Genomic DNA, 21,494 nt, shown 5'->3' with positions numbered 1-21,494 from the left:
CTTAATTATTTACAGATTGCGCGGAGGAGAAGATTAGCAATGCCCGTGCAGGAGAGCCAGAAGCTACTTGTGTAAACAAGATTACAAGTAAGTTTTTATGTTTGTAACATCTCAAGTCTCCATGCCAGCTGCCAGTGGATTCATTGACGTAAATAAACAATACAAGAAAACGTTAAAACATATGCCACACTCTTTACAATACAGTTACATATAAAATACAAGTAAACAATTTTGTCTTATGCAGCTGGCATGGCGAACTTCCTTTGTGTTGGTGTCAGGAAATTCCATACGTGCTTAATCTTTTTTGCCTTTCACTTGGCATAGTTACTAGACTCTGGCTGGCTTGGCTGTCTTCCTTTATCTGGTTCATCTGGCTTGCATACTCCTACAGTATCGTGTAGCTATCTCCTGAAAGTTGTGTATGCATACGTATAGTGTGTCACCCCGGCATCACTGTGCCATTGCTACACCACTGATGAACCCTATGTAACTCTAGTTGATGTTGATATACAGTGCTGTATATTGGCCAATAATTTTTATCTGTCGATGTTGCCTATAATGTATTGCTGCATACAATAATGCAATGATGTATAGTTCTCTCCTGTATGTTTTGTATACATATACTTTGTACACATCACTGTGCCATTACCACACCAATGATGTACTGGCACTTAGCTACTGGTGGCCTTAGTTACAATGCCACTATTGTGTTATATCTGTCACTACTGAGACATATTGAGATGATTTGGGGATCATGCCTTCACCACCTAATAGCCTCACTGGGGGGCTGTCACGTTGGTGTATGTACTTGGTTGTATGTGACGCGGTCCTAGTAATAATAATAAATAATAATTATACAACCAAGTACTAAGAATAATACGAAATGTGGTTAAAATTACGTCATAAATAATAATAATGAAATATAATTAAATAAATAATTAATGTTTGGGAAAACTACAAGGCCTGTGAACTTGCACTAACGGGGTTCGACTCACCGGTGAACAAAGGCACAGACGTATAATAATTACGCCTGTTCGTGCTGATGACTTGAACGAATGTGTAATTCTATATAACGCCCGGCACCATGCCCATGATTCTAAAGGCCCAGAGAAGATTAGCGACCACGAGTGACCATCCGCAGGTCTACTACTAACTTGTCTACTAATCGTTTGTATCCAGATCTTCATTTAGACAAGTGTCAGGTGCCGCTGTAAGTCCCAAGTCGCCATGCCAGCTGCCAGTACATGCGTTCAGGTGGATTATTAACAGAGGTGTACATGTTTTCATGTTGTAATACTGTTTGCATTGTTTGTTTGTACTGTGTTTGTACCAGAAACAATAAATAAAATATTATCTCCTGTTGCTGTGAAGTGCCAATCACTACTGTAGCTACCATTCAGTGTCTGCACACCACTGATGTGCCATATCCATGAGTATTCCTTTGAAGACACTGCCACCTTTCACAGCGATCTACTACACATTTTATTTCATCTTGCAGTGTATCCAAGACACCTTCTGACCATTTTTTGACATATTGGCCAATCTCATACTTAAAAATGTAACTCAGCAGACTGAGTCAGATAGCGGTTGTGTGTGACACATAGCTAGTAGAAATACTCGGCTTCTTTGTCCCGGACATCACCGTGGTCTACCCTTGGCAAGTCTTAATCCATCACCCTGATCCCGCATCCTTATTTAAACAACTGGTATCACATGAGGAGGACACAAATTGTGTACAGATACATAAATTAATATCCTAGACTTAATTAAGTATGAATTCTGAGGGACTGCTATATATGTATATAATTATATTAGAGTGCATGTGGCTGTTGTCTTGATTATACCAATAAAGCTTAAGCATCTGATTATAATTGCATTTACGTGCCAACGCACACACACACACACACACACACACACACACACTGTACTGGTCATGCACTGCCTTATTGGTAGGTTGTCCCGTTGGTGATTGTACTTAGTTGTATTTGCCCCGGGCCTAGTTGTATTTGCCCCGGGCCTAGTAGTACAGCAGATTGGTGAAAGAATTGTGCTTTTGATGATAAAAGCATAATATTTGGCACAATGCAGGGGTGGATCTAGGATTTATAAAAGGGGGGGGGGGGGGGGGGGGGGCTACCTCAAGGTCTAATCTCTTGGGTAGAGGTGTTTCGCATGCTGGAACTAGGGGGGCCTGGGGGGCACATGCCCCCCAGAAAAAATTTGAAAAATAGTTGCTAAAATACTGCAATTTGGAGATGTTTCCACATAAAATTCATAATATTTTCTGCCTGTAGATATTTTATATACTGCCTTTAGATTATAGGTATGGCTCTCTGAAGCATTTTGCTAATGGAAAAGTTTGGGTAGGTACAGACAACCAAGTACATGATGCACTCCTCTCACAATAGCACAACACTGAATAAGTGCATGTTAGAATAAGAATGTTGAAAGTGGAAAATTTTGAAATTTGAACAATACAAGATTGAATCTGAGAGCATTTTCAATGGAAATTGTGTACCTGAATTAAGTATTGCCATACATATTAACTACACAAGTAGATGAATGAAGCCCTTTAAACAGACCAATGCACTTCATTGTATGTATAGGTGCAGGCAGATTTGGAAAAATTCCATAACAGAACCAACTACATGTTTCCAGTGAATGTTCTATTAGAGTAGTCAGTTGACTGCTCTATTAGAATATCTCGATCTTGTACACCTCCAATGCTGATCCGGGTCCTTGTTGCATAAACTTTAGCATAAATCCACTGATAATACCTTGGAAAGATGTTTATAAGGTGGTTTTATGAATATTTGTATTATGTGATCATATAATTATGCTAAGACAAAATTTCATTATAATACTCAGCATATTGATCAAGTAAAGCCTAAATATGAAGGGGGGGGGCTTCAGCCCCCAAAGCCCCCCCCCCCCCCCCCCCTCCCGGATCCGCCCCTGCAATGGTAGATTTTACCCTTATTAAAATTTTTAGCTATAGGGGCATCTGAGATTTGACCTTTAGTGACCTTTACGGCCATATTTATGTTGAAAAATAAGGTTATTTGCCAATATATTATGTAGCATTAATCTAACATGTACACGTAAGGTACCAAATTATAGGTCTCGTTGAGCAGAACATTCCAATGTTTATTCCAAGTCTGTAGCTTAATCTGTTCCTGAGTTATGGACCGTTTATTATTTTAAAAATTACACGCCCACGCAATTATCAATAAATATGTTATATATACAGTGCTGTGTTATACATGTGATGTATTTCTGTACTATTTAATTAAGGAAATTGATATAAAGGCATTGTATGGTTATTTTTCTAACTAATTAACAAAGGCAAATGTAAACCACTAAATCAAGTTAATCATTAATCTTTGATACCATTTTTTTAAAGGAAGTGGTTACTGAACCGAAAGGTTTTTTCATGGATAACACAGCTAAACTGACAGTCATTAATTTACTCGAGTATCAAGCACACTAGTTAGGGTTTGTATGCCTCGAGTATTTGACTTTAGGGCACATGTCAACTAGATAACCCAAGTATTCAATTTTAGGGCACGCGACAAATAGTACTAGTGTTAGTCAGGTTCAGCTTTGGTTTCTTTTTCACCTTTAGGTTATGTTCTTCTTATTTAGTCACATTTATAGGATAGAAAAGTAAGGGAGTTGGGGAGCTAACAGCACAACTGATAGCTACTACACAGAACCATCACACTGATGGTCCAGAGTTTATTCAAACCCTGAATGCTGCACTTTTTGTTGTTGTTATTTCTGTCCAAGTTTCACTGTCAGGTTCAGCTTTGGTTTCTTCTTCACCTTTAGGTTATTTTCTTCTTACTATAGTACATCCTACTTCTTGAGTCGCGTTTGCGGGATTAAAAAAGTAAAGGAGTTGTGGAGCCAACAGTGGTAGCACCGCTGGTAGTTACTACACAGACACTATACTTTTTTGTTAGTATCCAGTTTTACTGTTGGTTCAATAGCTGGTACATTATTGAACCGACTTTCGGTTCAGTAACCACTGCCTTTTTAAAAATTCTGTTATGAATTTTCTGTTAGAGTAGTTTTGACTGCTCTATTAGAATAATCTGACTGCTCTAATAGAATAATCTGATTACTCTATTAGAGTTTTTATCAATACCCTTAATTGTTATCATTTTGAATCAATATGAGAATCCTATTACACTGTAACTATACGCTGTATATCAGTGCTGCAAACCCATAGTCTTATTTTCCTGCTCCAAGCTCATGCACAAGTTAAATTTTACAGAGAAGTACTAGAATCTAGGAATACCACCTAAATATGTGTAGAATTATGCTATTGTATGCTTGTCCATAGTGTTTTTTAAACACCTGCACCATTCTGAGCTAAACAATTGTCTACTTATTTTGAAAAGAACCTCAAACAAAAATTAAATACTGATTACGTGTGCAGACTATAACTTCTTATAGTTGACAGTAAAAGCTGTATAATAAATCTAGCCAAACTGTAAAAAAAAAAAGGTACGGCCCATATGGTGAAAAAAAGTGTGAAATCCAAGGTTGCGGCCAGCAAATGGCTGTGATGGTAGGTTAATGGTAAAACTTTTAATAATGACAATTCAGGTGAATTTGTGTTTCAGCACCAAATTCACCTGAATTGTTATTAAAATTTTTACCTACCATCACAGCCATTTCTTGGCTGCCACCTTGGATTTAACATCTTTTATCACCATACCCTTTTAGGGGCCACACCTTTTTTACAGCTTGGCTGTTTTTGATTAGATCTAATTATCTAGCTGAATTAACAATAGCAATAGCATGATAGACATGGTTGATTAATTGCCTATTTAGTTAGAATGGGATAGTATTAACTGCATGGGCACCTGGTTTTTTAGAAGTAGCATAGCACCAACTTGTTATTTCTAAAATCTCTGTAATATTTCTAATTTTTACTTACACTAATTTGTTTACTTTTTTGTACTGTAACTTACTGATGACTATTGAAACAATACATACCACATCAAAGGAAAGAATGGTGCTAGTCAGATGTTAGAAAATGGTATGCATAAAACCCTTGATCTTTGGGAGATAATGAAGTCTTTAAAATCCAATAGAGACCTGTTCTCTAAAATGGTTAGAGACCTCCTATCTCCAGTTGAGGGAGTCAACACACACAGTACACCTCACTATTGATCACTGATGTGTTGAGTAGCACTGCAGATCTCACTATTGATCACTGATCTGCTATGCCTCCCTGAGGAGGCAGAGCAGATCAGTGAGCTCTCTTTTATATACAACAATGTGAAAAGTGATTGTGGGTTTGCGAGATATGATGACATGATGATGATTTACTCAACCCACAATCAATCAATCTATCTACTAGTATAGATATGATGACATCATTATGCTTTACTAAACCCACAATCAATCCATCCATCTACTAGTATAAATACACCCACACAATTTTCTAAGTCAGTTAAAGACCGCCCACTCAGATCTTCATGGCTTTAAAAACCCTCGGCTTTGCCTCGGGTTTTTAAAATCATGAATTAAATGGCTTTAAAGACCCTCGGCTTTGCCTCGGGTTTTTAAAATCATGAAGATCCTCGTGGTAGGTCTCTAACTATTACTAATAAAAATCAATTGAGCAACTTAGCATGCGCCCCAACTTTCAATTATTGGAAGTGATGTGCCCATTCCGCTTTGTTTCAGATATAAGTAGATACAGTAGTTGTAATCAATCTGTAATTGTATGTGTAGTTAATTATTGTACTATACATGGACTCAGGCTGTGGGCAGCTTGACCATAGCCTGTTAATGCAGACTTGCTGCATTAAAAAGCCATAAAATAAATAGTATAGCTGGAAGTATAGATGACCTTCCTTATTTCATTGCTCATACACGATCACTTCTTAAATACAATTTTTCTACATTTGTATGCATAGCATACTGTATGTAGTTATGTGCTGCTTTTGAGGCTACAGGACTGTAAAATTGTACAGCAGTCACTTACAATGCAATGTTTATAGATACTTGTAGCACATATTAATTTAATCCAGAACACTACAAATTTGCATACAATTACACCTCATTATCCTCACCATTTTTGTTGCCAGGACAAGATACACCATCAGTGCTACAATCAGAACATGACGTAGAGCCATCAGCAAATGAATATGTTCCATCAGGGCAAGCTGTACATGGTACAACACCTGTTTGAGAAAAACTTCCAGCATAACACTGTTTCAAACAGTTATCTTTTAGTCTTGCACCAGTGGTTAGAGTTGTGTAACCAAGTGGACATTGTTTGCATGAAATTTGGCCTTGTAAAGCTTGATAATTGCCAAGTGGACACATTCTGCACTTTGGAACTAAATATCTCACCACATATCCATCATCATATATCAACTTTTCCTTAATAAATACTTGATAATTTCCTGGTGGACAACTCACTACATATAAAAATAAAAGATACTACAAAAATCATCATGTAGGTTGCATTTTATTACAAACTTAACAGTATGTATAATATTTCATACCACATAAAAGGTTGTTCACAGCTGACACTTCTCTTCCAGGTGGGCAAACAAATTGCAACATGTCAAATTTTAATGATGATGGGTCACTTTTATATTTTTCCACTCCATCGCTAATAAAAAATTCAGATATAGCAAGTACTTCCTGCAATTTTTCCCAAACTGCTAACCACTCCATTCTGGCTTTTGGAGCCAACTGGTTTATTTCTGATAATAGATTCTCTGGATAGCTAATATTTTTACTGTAAAGCATAAAAGAAACCCTAATAGTTGTAGCAGATAAAGGTACCATTGTGATATTTTCCATTGATGTTGAATCAAATGATAGTAGCATGTGTAATGTAGTAACAATTTCTCTTTGCAGTGCTGTTATTGTAGTTGATGTTAATGTAATATTAACATTACGTTCACTGCCACTATCACCTTCACCAGATCCTAAACCTTGAGAAAATGTAGAATTAATAGCAGTGTCAAGTTTGGTGAAGTTGAGATGAACAGTTCGAGCTGCCTGAACTACAGTAGATTCCAACACTGTTAAGTTAGCGATCCTGGACATTACATTACCTTGTTCATTAAATGCTTCACAATAATAAGATCCTTCATTTTCTGGTAATGCAGCTACAATTACAAGCTCATTTCGATTTCCCCCAGGCATTGCAGTGAAATTTGTAGCTCCCTTGGGTTGAAAATACCATCTATAACCTGGATTAGGAATCCCAGTGGCATTACTTTTAAAGATGGCTCCATTCATGCTGCTAAAGTACACATCTACATCTTTAGGTTGAAGGAGAAAAGATGGGAGTCGTTGCACTTCTACAAAAGCATTTATACTGGTAACACTGGACACCTGATTAGTAACAACGCATGTGTAATTTCCACTGTCACTCAGTTTGATCTCCTTTAGAACAAGGGTACTATTTATTTGGTTGGGCATTTGTACAGAGTTCCTTTTCCATTGATACATAGTATGTTCCTCTACCTTGGCTTTACATGTTAACTCTACTGTAGTGTTTTCTCTAGCAGCAATACGTTTTGGTGGTTGAACAGTTATATTGGGTGGATTGGCACACCAGTAATTGTAGAGAATCGGATCATTTGCTATTTTATATATTTTTTGTGCATTAGCAATAGCTGAAATAATACTATAATTCTGTAATAATGCTAAATCTAGTAAATCCTGTTGAGCACTAGCAAAAGCAATTGCATCCTTAAAATTCCGTAATGGACTACCAATTACTAGATAATCCAAAGTATCAACCACTTCTTGCAAACAGTCTGAAAACCCTAAACAAGAAAATCCTGCAGCACTCTTTGTTTGATTATGAAGATACTCCATCTTTGCTTGCCAAGATTGAAACAAATCAAGCTGCAAAGTGTTTGCTATGTACTTGTTGTTCATTATATATTCTTTCATCAATTTCTTCAATTCATCAGCTGTTTTAGACCTGTTGGCAGCAGAATTATTTGAAGTAGTTATGCTATCAATAGTTTTTTCAATCTCAATGACATTTTTATCAAATTCAAGCATTGATGAAATAGCAATTGTGGCTACAGAGGAAATTGATGCATTAAGTTCCTTAACATAGGTCCGTGTATTCTTAATGTCGGTGCATCTTTTTTGGAACAGTACTTGAACTGAATCCTTAGAGTTTGTGTTATAAAGATTTCTGTACTGTCGCCTAGAAGCAAGTTTTTGATCCAATATTTCTTCAGTTATGGCTACTGCTACTTCCCACAATGATGCATTAATATTTTGGAAGTTTATATAAGACTTTTTCAATAAATGCTTGTTGAGAGATGGAATAAAAATTTTAACATCTGTTTCAAGTATTGCTGGTGACTCTGTAGTAATAGCAGTACTGAAATCTACAGATTTTATTTTAAGGTATGCCATAGGTGAGGCCCCACAGATACTTACATTTGTAATTTTTTCCAGTAAATCAAGTGGGTTTTGTTGTTCTATTTGTTGATATGTGGAGTTAGCAATATTTAAAGCAATTTCCTTTTCCCTCAATGCTACCTTGCTTACATTAAACTGGTGTTCATTTAGTTTGTGTTTTACCTTATTAAGCATCACTTGCAGTTTTGTAGCAGCTTCATTTTCTTTAGCTTCATCCAGTGCTTCTAAAAGTACAGTTTGGGCATGGTTAAGGTTACTTAATTGCTCATACACAGTTTTTCTTTCATGTAGACATTTATCATTTTCTGCTGTACGTGCAATGATGCATGCTACAGCACTGTCATTAATTTTGCATCCAACATTTTCAGTGTGTGGAATTTCCACAGATGTATAGACTTGTCCTTCAGGACATGGCTCATTACAGGTTACATTTTCATCTACTACCATTACATCAATTGTTGGCATCTCTGATGTTCTAGGTGTACTAATGTATTCATCTGTACACTTAGTTTGAATATGGCACTCCATTATTCTACAATTAGGAGACATTGAACATTGTTGTTGTGGTTCATACTGCCATGTTGTATCATCTCTAAAACCCACTACATCCAATGTATCTGTTTTTCTTGTGCATGCAACTGTACAAGAATCTAGAATTGGTGTGCTTACATTTTGTAAGTGTGGCATGAAAGCATCTTGTGGAACGCATAGCTCCTCATCAGCACATTGGTTAATAGAGCATCTGTTTGTCAACATTTCAATAGTCTCTTTTATGTTATAGAATTCATCACCAGCCATTTCCAATTTTTCTTCCAATGATTTTATATTACTCTGTATTTCTAAAAGTTTATTCTCTGTTGTTTGAAGGAGGCTGGCACTTTCAGTCTTATTTGCTTCTCTTTCTTGGTAAGTTCTCTGTGCTGCAGAAAATTGCTGTATAGCTGTACTGTACTTTGTCTCAGCTATTTTAACTCTCTTACTGGAATGATTGTAAGACAAACCAATGTACATTTTCATTTCCTTACATAGCAATTCTGGAATGTTATTAGTAATGGTCAAGAAATATCCATAAATGTCTATAATAGCATTGTTCCAGTCATTTGTTTGCTTAATTTTTCCAGTGAGTTTTGCAGGATATCTGTTAAACAACTTGACAATTTTTTCAAAATGTAACTGCTGGTCATCAATGGTAGCCGTGCAATTAAAATCTATCTCAAACAGTAACAGTTTCACATTTAACAACGTGGCATGCATGACATTGGAATCTTTTGTGAATGTGGCATATAATGCAGTTCTGTTAGAATCTGATGCTGGTAACAATTGAATAAAATTTCCCAAATTAACACTCTGTACATGCTGAGGAAATGTACCCCAAACAACAAAAGTATCTGTGAACTTTAAAACTGAACAAAATGGGCTTGCTCGGCACTTTTCAAAAATGTATAAGTGGGATTCCAAACCAATGATTGGAAATAATCCCAGATTAAGACCAAGGCAAGACGATGCAATGCTAATTGCTTCTACATCATGGTCATCATCATTTATGAATACAAAAATATCAAGTGGACAACTAAACTGTGTACGTAATCCAAATTGTTCTTCTGGTGGTACTAGTAACAAAGCAGTGAATAAATCAGGTGACTTAGACGTGCCATCCAGGTGGTAAACTAGTTTGAGTGCAAATCCCTTTGAGTCTGGACATCCATTGCATGTATCACTACCTATAGGATATATGGAAGGTTCATGTCCATTAGTATTATCTGTACCTACTATACATGACTGAATTTGACAAAACCTGGCTTTGACACATTTGGTTTTTATTTAAAAATACAACAATTTTAAGAAATCCTTGTATCATTAACATTGCAAACATTTTGGCTACTACATTTAATCCTTCACCCCATTTTTATTTTGAAGGTCACATCTTCTCACAACTAATATGTTATGGGCTCTATACTTCTTTTGTATTTCGATTCCCCAATGCAATATACACTATACACGCACGCACACATACAGTACTATACTAATATTGTACTCACTTCCACTGAGTAAAAGTGAAGGTCCAGTATCATTAGTAAATTTAAGTTTACCATAATTGTGTACAGTAACTTCCAGCTCGATTGAACCAACAAGGTAAGCATACCAAGTTTGTCTGCGTCTTTGATTAAATACCTACATCAATACAAAGATATTGCCCATGTTCTGAACTCTAAAATATATTCTGTTACATTCATTTATATCTGTAAAATACAATGTGCGTATGTGACTGGAATTGTGAAAATGGGACTTCCACAACTAAGCTCTCAAGACACATACACGCTTGTATTTTTCTCCATCCATTATTAAACTACATTGTTGCTCAAATTTCAAGGTAATAGCTTTTGCAATCTAAAGTTATGAATCATCAAGTTAGTAAATTAGATGTGTGTGGAAGACCCTTTTTGCAAATCCAATCACATAGTATACATTGTTGCAGGTAATTTTGCATGTGCATTGCACACACATGTCAAGTTTGCGATTGAGGCTAGTGTAAATTAGAATGCACAAAACTCCAAAAGTTCAGTAGTGATATTCATAAATGTGACTGGATTTAGCAAAATCAACCATCTGGGTGCAATAGCCAAAAGTGAAATAACACCAGCATGACGTTGCTGCACTATCAGGCTAGCAATTTCCATATCAAACTCGCCTTCAACTTGTCGGTCTGCTTTTGGTGGACTGTTCTCTGGTGGCCTTTATAACCACACCAGATGTCTGTACAGGTCTGTGAACAACAGGGAAGTGTTTTGGGGGTTCATACACTCTGGACAGATGATCAGGGAGCTGAATGTGTGATGTATGTCTGTTTTGTGCAATTTCAGTCTATTTCCTGTCTCTGATGGGCTGTTTTGTGGTCTGCTGCCTTCAGTTACCATTCGCATCCATTTTGTAGTCTACCTCTTGCCCACCCTGCCACCCCCCACCCTCCACCTCTTTTTGAGGACTTGTGATGCAGCTACACTGGTGAAAAAACCTATCTGAAACTCTACAGGGGTTACCTTGGCCACTAACTGCTCTTAAAGGTTGTTGTGAATTGTTCCATTATTGCTGAAAAATCCAAACGTGTAGCTGCCAAGGCTGGTGAGTAACAAAGCTTTAAATTACTAAAATACATTTTTCTCTGAATCAACAATGCACTCATAAGGATGGTTTTTCATAATCCAGTCACAAATGGGCCTGCGCCTAAATGTATTACTGTATGCTTTTGAGAGATCAGCTCCAAATTTTCTTCTACTATGCTCAATCTTGCCCCATTATATGCAATAAAAAGATCTTTTAAATGTATCTTGACTGCTCTATTAGAGTATCAAATACATTTCTGAATGTAATATTTTCAACATGCAGTGACGGTTTTATTAGAGTGCCTTGATATTTAGTCACCCATTCATGTAGCTATAAATCTAATTTATACCAAGCTGTAAATAAGGGTGTAGTCCCCAAAACAACCAGGGTTAAAAAAATATGAAATCAAAAGTGGCAGCCTATGATGTTAATGTCAAATATTTTAAATGATCAGTATGATCATCAAAAATGAATGGCATAAACATCATTACAGTCATTTCTTGGGAACCACCTTTGACTTTACATATTTTTCACTATAGCTTTTTCAGGGTTGCACAGCTTGCTATAGATATCACTTCTTTTTTGTTTATAATTGCATACCTTTTAACATAATTTTTTGTTTGTTGTTGCATTATGACCAATATATGACCTCTATAATATTATTGTCACACCTACAGGATAACAGGAAGAAGTTGAAATCAGTATGTTAATAGGTTAACTATCGAACCTCAAATGTCTTGTGGTTTGGAAAAATAATATTAGAGACCATGATGATACATCACAAAACAAATACTGTGTAACAATTACATGATCAAGCAAAAAACAATTGTTTGCTACACTTACCAGGCAAACCATTAGTACAGGCTTTTCAGGAGTAGGTTCAAGTCATCTTGGAGAGAATTCAGCTACATTACCAGTCATCTTGTAAAGAGCTCAGCAATGTTATAAGTCACTATTTAGAAAGTTCAGCTTCGTAAAGAGTGCAGCTACAAACAATTTACTATTTAGAGAATTTAGCTACATAACAAGTCATCCTGTAGAGAGTCAGCTATGTTACAATTCACTCTGTAGAAAGTGCCGCTACGACATAAGTCACCCTGTAGAGAGTTCAGCTACATACAAGTCACCCTATGCAGGGGCAGATTTAGGGGATGCATGGGATGCTGAAGCACTCTCTCCAAAGTTTTACTGTAATATAATATGTGATAGCTAGATGTTACAGCACAGGTGTAATTGCATCTTAAGCAGTTATGGACATGGAAAGAGCAAGAAATCTTCTAGGAATCAACAATAGGGAGTAAAAATTAAATTTCAGAGGTATAACTATTTAAAACCAGCTAAAAATTTAAATACTCTAATAGAACAGTCACTCTAATAGAACATTCATTATTAAAACTCTTCTAAACTATAAGGAACAAAGACCATTGTGTATGCTGAAATTGAACCTCTTCTTCTTGTCCTATGCACTGCTATCTCATCAACATCAATTGTTTAAAAGTTAAAATTCTATAACTTCAATGTACCACAACATCAACTCTTCTTGAAGGGCTATTCTGAGAGTAACTTCTTTTAGTTGAATATATAACTAGTAGGTAGTTTCAGATGTAGCTACAAACTTGATACTTGGGTTGAAATGCTTTAAACATTATTCTTGTGAAATTTAGGAATCTGTAAAGTTAACAGAACTGCAATGTCTTGGGCCTTACTTGATCAAGCTCTACTTTTCCTATTTTAAATGACTGCAGAACAAACAAAATGTGATCACTGTATATTATATTGCAATGCTGCATTTTGAAATGAAAGCAGCTACAAGATTATTGCTGGTTGTGGTTTTATCTTTTCTTGTTATTTGAACATTATTTAGGCTAATCATGCAGTACGATAGCACTGTATAGTAGGGACTACAAAGGTGTAGGCACGGCCCATGAAAAAAACTTCTCCCAAAAACCAGCCTCAATTTTCCCTGATGATGATGATGAGGCACTATTAGTTAGGTAAAACTAAGCCCAAACAAGCTTAAAGTAACATCGACCCGAAATGCTTTTAACAACTTACTACAGAATTTAGGAATTTCTACTGACCTACTGACTGACTGACTGCCTGACTGATGACTTCAGACAAGTGTAACTCGATAATGGCTAAGGATACGGGTTTGATTTTTTCACTGTTCAACGTCACTTCAGCCCAAGAGGTTCCTTTTGCCATACTGCAGTATGTACAATGCATTCTTCATGGACTTACCAGTGTCCTCCTTTGTGTCCCATTCATCTTTGGTGACAGCAAAAAATGTTGATTTGGTGGTAGCATGTGATGGCTTCCCTTTGTAATGAAAATCATCCATATTTTCATCGTCCGTATTTCATAGTGGTGGTTACTTTGATTGCAGAAGTGCTTTTCAAACAGTTCTTGATTCATACTGCTGTGTAACCAGTTGAACAGAGCTGACAACGAAGAGTAATGGATACTTCACTTTTAGACAATAATTGATATAACTGGAGCATGCGGCACCATTTCTTTTGATGTGGTATGCGTGGATTGTAGAGGTCCTTTTTGAACAGTTCTTGATTCGAAATGCTGTGTAACAAGTTGAACATAGCTAACAATGAAGCGTAATAGCAACAGAGGCTTAATTTGTTCTATCAAATAATGAATGGAGGAATCTTCTTATCCTTACCAGAATGCATTCAATTCACCACCAGACACACTAGACATCATCATCCGTTTCATTTGATTGTGCCACCAACAAACACCACCACCTACATGACAAGTTACTTTCCAAGAACCATCTGGAAATAAAATTCGCTGTCACCGCAATTAATTGAACTGGACACTTTAACTACATTTTCAGACTTGATTGTACATCACTTATAATTTGTAATTGTTTGGGCTTAATCATGCCCCTCCCCCCTCCAAATAATAATAATAGTAATGGATACTTCACTTTTCAGGCAATAATTGATATAGCTGGGGCACACAGCACCATTTATTTATTTTGATGTGGTATGCGTGGGTTCACCAGTCATAATAAATAGTATTATTATTTACAAAAAAAGTTAACAAACAAGTACACAAAAAATTGGAATTTTCAACTAGAGTAGGGACCATAGCACATCAATAAAAAGTACTGAAACAAGCTGGAGTGGTGCATGATATTAAATCACAGTAAAACAAGAAGAAATGCTATATCCATACTGTGCATTCCTACTATGGTATCTTGAGCACAGTAGGGATATAACACATTCCATTGTTTTACTATGATTTAATATCATCCACTACTCCAGCTTGTTTCAGTACTTTTTATCGATGTGCTATGATCCCTACTCTACTTGAAAATTCCATTTTTGTGTACTTGTAGAATTAAATATCTTAGCGTCTGGAGGTTACACTGCTATATCCCTTTCAAACGATACTGCAGCATTAGTGTGCTGTGCCCTTTATGTGACAGCTAGTATTATATCACTGCCAGCTATAAATAGATTAATTTCACTAAGCTTACAATGCTTATACTTCTTCAATAAAATTGTCAGTAAATAAAGAGTTCAGCTACAAACATTTTACGTTGTAGGGAGTGGAGAGTTGAGGTACTTTACAAATTGTAGAGTGCTTAGTTACATTACAAGTCACTTGGTATAGAGTTCAGCTACCCAAGTTACTCTGTAGATAGCTCAGTTATAAACAAGTCAACTTGTGGACAGCATTCAGCCATGTATATAAAAGTCACCTTGTTGATAGTTCTGCCATGTATATATACATAATGGAGTTTAAAGGATTTAAATGAGGTTAATGGTGGAAGTGAACTATGGGTGCTTCTCAATCCTACTACAGTGTCATCAGTAGGCATTAGGTAGAATTTAGGCACATGCACACTCTCACTATCATTTATAATTTTGAACTGTGGAAATTGCAGCTTGATAAATTTCTTTATCGATGCCTTCGAAGAAGAAGTCCAAACCGGTGTCAAGCACTTCTCAACCAGACAAGAGTCGTTCTTCATGTTCCAGAGACCCGCCTCCATGCACTTCCACTAGGACTCGTCAATCCAGACATCCATGGTCCTTCTCTCTGGAGTCTCGCCCGCCAAAGAGGAAGTACACTGCTGCTCAAAATGTAGATAGCACCAGGGAGTCCACACATCAACCTGAGTCCGTGGTCAGCCCGAGTCCTCCAGAGGGATTACGAATGCCTCGACATCTTCAACCTTTAAGGCCTCCACCACCTCTACCACACCTTTGGCTTCCACCACCGCATTTACCGGAAGTAGTGAAAGCCATCCTTCTCCAGACAAACATACGGACAGTGACTGTCCACTTACAGTTGGTGATATACCTATGCTGGTTCAAGCAACAGTAGTAGCAGCTTTGCCATGTCCACTTGCATCACCCGGGTCCTCTCCAATACACAGGGCCGCCCACAAGGGGGGGGGGGGGAATTGGGGCATTTTGCCCCGGGCCCCAGCCTGAAAGGGGCCCCAGCCTGAAAGGGGCCCCAGCCTGAAAGGGCCCCAGGAAGGGCCCCCTGAATACCTGTTTAAAAGATCGATATACTCTAATAGAGCAGTCAGATCTAAATACTTTAATAGAGCAGTCACAGTATTCTTCAGAGGAGCAGTGTAGCAAGCTTATAGATAAGGAGATATGGTTGGTGATGGGTAGTTGTTGTCATTGCCAGCAGGTTGTGACCTTTTTTTTTTTTTTGGTCTTCACCTTACAACTTGGGTCAAAGGCCCCACTTTAACTCTTTGCCCTGGGCCCCTTAATTTCTCTGGGCGGCCCTGCCAATACAAGATGCCGCATCATCATCCATACCAGGTTAGCGTGCCAAGTTGCTTTACATTGTATCGGTGTGTCACTTTACATTATAATATTGGTGTGGCCATAGATAATATATGCATATATTATCTATAATGTGGCGTTTGTATATTTGGTATGCCATTGTTGTTAGTGTGGGCATTAATTCTAAGCTGTATATACCTTGTTGGCATGACCTGAATCGTTTATTGCAGCTGTAGGCTAGCTACATACAGTTTGTGTTGTATTGCAGGTGTGTGTGTGTGTGTGTGTGTGTGTGTGTGTGTGTGTGTGTGTGTGTGTGTGTGTGTGTGTGCGTTTGTAATTGCAGCTGTGTACTTTTTTGTATTACAGCTCTGTGTGTTTGTTGTAATTGCAGCTGCCTATGCCTTGTATTGCAGCAGTCTCTGTTAGTGTGACCTTGCTTATTACACCTGCTGTTATGTACATCCTTTGTCTAGTTGCTATTGTTATAATATGCTGTGCACTTTATTGATGTGACCTTAGATGATGTATGCATTTGGTGCTTTTGTTGTGCATGCATTTCTATTTCTATTATTATTATTATTTTTTGCTTCTTATAGCTGTTGGTCAACTTCCTGGTAGTGTACCTCTCATTAGTGAAGAATTTCCTTCCCCACCAACTAATTCCAGCTCTTCCCAGTTGCCAACTTCTGCTTCTCAAGCCACAACAGCCAGTCTTGTACATGTTGGACCGGCTAGGCCTGAGCCTAATATGCTCAAAATTTTACCTATTATTCTTTCCAGAATTTCCCAAAATTTTCTCCTATTATTCATTTTTATTCTTTTATCTAGCCTATTATTCCATAATAATGCTCACTTAGCTAGTTTCTGTAGCTATAGTCACTTAATTCTCAAGATGCTGATATAAGTAGTTTTGTCCGGCAGAATTAATTAATTAATAGCTAGCCATAAATGAAGCATTCCACCTTACACATTATGGTTATAGCCATTACAACAGACATAAAATAGCTATCACTAGTATAACAAAAGAGTTTTCAATTATCAGTGTATTAAAGCTGTAGCTATAACTACATGATAAGTTTAGTGGATAATGATATTAATAATTATGTTTGTTGAAAGACTTAAAGAGCATACACTGGTATAAGATGTACAAGTTTCAAAATTGCAGATAATCATGCAGTTAAATCCCTGATGCTGTCTGCAGATTGTTAATATGAAACGGTCTGACTGCTCTATTAGAGTATTTGAACGTTCTATTAGAGTATATCGATCTTTTAGAGGTTTTTCAGCTCCTTTCAGCCAGCACTCGTATAATAATGCCAGCTATCTATCATTCTGAGTAGTTTAGTACTTTCTTCTAGCTAATCAAGAATAGGCACGCCCCTTAATTCCACCGATTATTCCCGTGGATGTCCGATAATTCTAAAATTATGCTTGTAACCACCCTATTAATCCGGAATTATTCTCACGAAATTGCTGACCTATTATTCTCACAATTATGTTGGAATATTAGGCGCAGGCCTAGGACCGGCTTTTCCACCGGTCCCTGGGAAACTTGTTCAGCATATTGAGCAGGGCTGTTTCATTGAACTGGGTGATCTTCTCCCTGAGTGCCTTGGCTATCAATGTCAAAGTCTACATGATGAATCTTCCTCCACCAAACCCAAGCGCCACACGGTCTCTGATATCGTTGAGTGGCTGCAGTGCTTTGGTACATACACTGCCATAATATCACTTAAGAGTCCATCCAGAGTCCTGGACCTTCTAGGGTACCAAAACCTTATTTTGCACACCTTCCGAGAATTCAAGGGTGACGTGTGGTTGGAATATGATCGTTGCTTTAGGCAACAGGCTGCTGCTATACCCTCAGATAATTGGGCTGTCATGGATTCACATATATGGAACTTCACGTTCTCAGGCAGGGCTCGTGTGGCTTGGTGCAGCCATTGTTTTAGTCCGTCACACACATCATCAACCTATTTCTTGCTACTGAATATGCAAACTTCACCACAATCCCGCCAGCCTATACAGTTACCGCCAGACCAGGCTCATGGTCAGCAATATTTTGTTTCAACCATATACTCAGCCTCGTCAACATTCTGCCACATCAACAACTTGGCCTGTTTGTTACAGCTTTAATGACTATCCAAGATCTGGTTGCCAGTTTCCTAATTGTCGATATGACCATGTTTGTTACTGCTGTCATTATAATCCTGACATATCTAGCAAATGACACAAGGTCGTTCACTGCCCCAATTGGCCCAAACCTTTGTTTTCTTCATTGGACCAGTGAATCCAGTCTTTATCCTAGTATTGACTCTCAATCTACATGGACTTGTATTGGCTCTTCATCCCACATGGACTATCAGAACTCTATTATTACTAAATTCTCACTAGTTACTATTTCTTGTGATTAAAGGATCTTTTGCATGTATCTTTTGTGTGTATATAGATATCGTATGTATTTGCATCTATAATGCATACATGAATGTTTTGTATGCTTTACAAAATATTTCAGCATGTCACCATTTGTATTGTATTGTTAACTTTACTGTAGATCACTGTATGCACATGCTATGTAAATGTGTGTTTGATGTAGGCATTTATGTAATAGTTGTAACACGGGCATGAGGGCTTTGCCTGATATGTATGCCTGACTGCCCGAGGGCAGAGGGCATACATATCAGGCAAAGCCTGACTGCCCCGTGTTACAGATAATATGTAACACTTATCAGGCTGATAGCCTATACAGGGTGATCAATAGGACGCGTCTATTATGCCGGAATAATTTCGGGAATAATAGGTAGTGAAAAGAATTAGGGAATATTCCGGAATAATCGGATGAGTTCTAGGAATAATTAGTGCAAAGTTATAAGTTTTTCTTGTAGTGTGATGCAAAAATCTTTTGAATACACCACTGAAACAGTGCAAGGTTGAAAAGATCGAGATACTCTAATAGAGCAGTCAACTTTGAGTCCATAATTCTAATATAGCAGTCACTTATGTAAAACTCTGACTAATATGCTTTCTTTTGCACAAATTCCAGGAATAATTTTGGGAATAATAGGTCAATTTAAAAAGAATTTCCAGAAAGAATAATTGGAAGAATAAAAAGCACAATAGCTAGTGATCAATCACCCATGCCAATACGAACGTAGCCAGTGGATATATTATATATATATGCATACATAAAATTTTCGATTATGGGTCAGCAACTAGTGCATTTTGGTTATGTTCGGTTATGATAAACGGACATATCCTAGAGATACCACGGAGAATTTTGGTTATGCAAGTTTAATGTTTTAATCAGTGCTATTGAATCGTTTATGGAAAAAGTAAGGAGTTCGCTAAAGGCCAAGACAGGTAAGCTTGCTTGTAGAGTGGTTACTTTGTGTAGAGTGGTAGCTTTGTGATGGAGGTGTGTCCATATTCGAAAACGTGCGGTAACGATTGATGAATAAGTTATAGCTAGGGACCTGTCTATTATGCCGGAATAATTTTAGGAATAATTGGAATATGAAAGCATAAAGAATAATTCCGGAATAATCGGTAAATTTCCGGGAATAAAAAATGGCGGATGTACTACGTGAAGTATTGGACAGTGATGAAGATAGAGAACAAGACGATTTATCCTCAGATGATAGCTTCGATAATAATATACAAAGCATTAGTGATGTATCTTGTATAGAAGACGAAGATTCAAGTGTGATGCGGGTCACGCAGCACGTGGACAGTGAAAGTGGAACGAATTCTTCCGTAGTATCAAGTTCTGTTACTTCTGTAACTGATTCGTTTGGAAGAAGTTCATCATCAGCAGTATCACTACTAAGCGTCCTTAAAGCTCCAAAGGCCTCTGACTTGTCGAGGAAGCGTTCTGTTTTAAGAAATCCGCCTCGAGGGAAGAAGAAGTGTAGGGGTAACTCGGCTAATGACCCCACCAATATAAAACCTACGCAGCGTATAAGAGAGTACCCTAATGAGCCTTTCACTGTATCAAACAGCAAGTTATTTTGCAATGGTTGCCGTGAAGAATTGTGCATAAAGAAAAGTAGTGTAAAAAATCATATAGCCTCAGCAAAGCACAAGAAAGGTATAGAGAGGCTTAAGGAAAAGACAGTAAAGGAGAAGGATATAGCTGAATCTCTGAAACTGTACAATAGTGTGGAGCATCTTAGAGGTGAAACATTACCCGAGGCTCAACAAGTATATCGTGTAAAAGTGATGAAGACATTTTTGCAAGCAGGTGTGCCCTTAGCCAAACTGGATGTATTTAAGGAAATACTGGAGGAGAACGGTTATCGTCTGTGCATCCAACGGTATCTGTTTGATTTGATTCCTTTTGTTCTAAATGAAGAAGTAGCTCAAATTAAAAGTGAAATGAATGGCAAGTTTGTTGGTGTTGTATTTGATGGGACAACGCATACATGTGAAGCTTTAGCCGTTGTTATTAGGTTTGTTAGTGATTCTTGGATCATAGAGCAACGCTTAATTGGAATTCAGCTGCTTGCTAAAAGCCTTTCAGGCGAGGAGATTGCTCGTGAAGTGATTAGTCTGCTTTCGACCAAATTTGGCATTGGACCAAATCACCTCATTTCTGCAATGAGAGATCGAGCTTCAGCAAACAATGTTGCGATGAGAACATTGAAAGTGGTTTACCCAAATGTTCTAGATGTTGGCTGTTTTTCTCATACTCTAGATTTGGTTGGGAATTACTTCAAGCTGCCAAATCTTACTGAGTTTCTCAACAGTTGGCTTTTGTTATTCTCGCACAGTGTTAAATGTAAATTTTTATGGCAAGAGCAAACTGGGAAAACAATGGCTACATACAGCCACACGAGGTGGTGGAGTAAATGGGAAATTTTGAGTCAAATTTTGGTACAGTTTGGAGATGTTAAGCCATTCTTGCAAAAAAATACAGATATTGGTCCTTCTACAAGACCAAAACTCCTAGCTTTCTTTGAGGATTCACAGAAGCTTAATCATTTGAAGATCGAGTTAGCAGCGGTAGTTGACTGGGGTGAAGTATTCGTTAAAGCAACATACAATTTGGAGGGTGATGGCCCTTTAGCTTTAACATGTTACGAGACAATCCAGGAGGTCATATCTGCCGTACAAGTTGGAAATATTCCAAATGTGCAGGCGATTGCCAAGAGCATATCATCATCCTCTGCCGTTCAACAGCAACTTGTTGCA

The 21,494-nt window shown here is 37.5% G+C and overlaps 1 protein-coding gene across 1 annotated transcript in view; it reads right to left on the bottom strand.

The window, feature by feature from the left end:
- The window catches only part of LOC136257781 (uncharacterized), a 119,843-nt gene that overhangs the window by 9,252 nt on the left and 89,097 nt on the right, over window positions 1–21,494 (bottom strand). Inside the window, exons 13-15 of the mRNA XM_066051090.1 lie at window positions 10,467–10,599; window positions 6,531–10,148; window positions 6,093–6,443 (exon numbers count right to left, since the gene is read on the bottom strand). Of these exons, the coding sequence (XP_065907162.1) occupies window positions 6,093–6,443; window positions 6,531–10,148; window positions 10,467–10,599 (4,102 nt within the window). The remainder of the gene's footprint in view (window positions 1–6,092; window positions 6,444–6,530; window positions 10,149–10,466; window positions 10,600–21,494) is intronic.

The sequence above is a fragment of the Dysidea avara genome, chromosome 6 (assembly GCF_963678975.1).
Source record: "Dysidea avara chromosome 6, odDysAvar1.4, whole genome shotgun sequence".
Taxonomy (NCBI): domain Eukaryota; kingdom Metazoa; phylum Porifera; class Demospongiae; order Dictyoceratida; family Dysideidae; genus Dysidea; species Dysidea avara.
The sequence above is the reverse complement of the archived record's forward strand: the minus strand, read 5'-3'. Positions and strand labels throughout refer to the sequence as shown.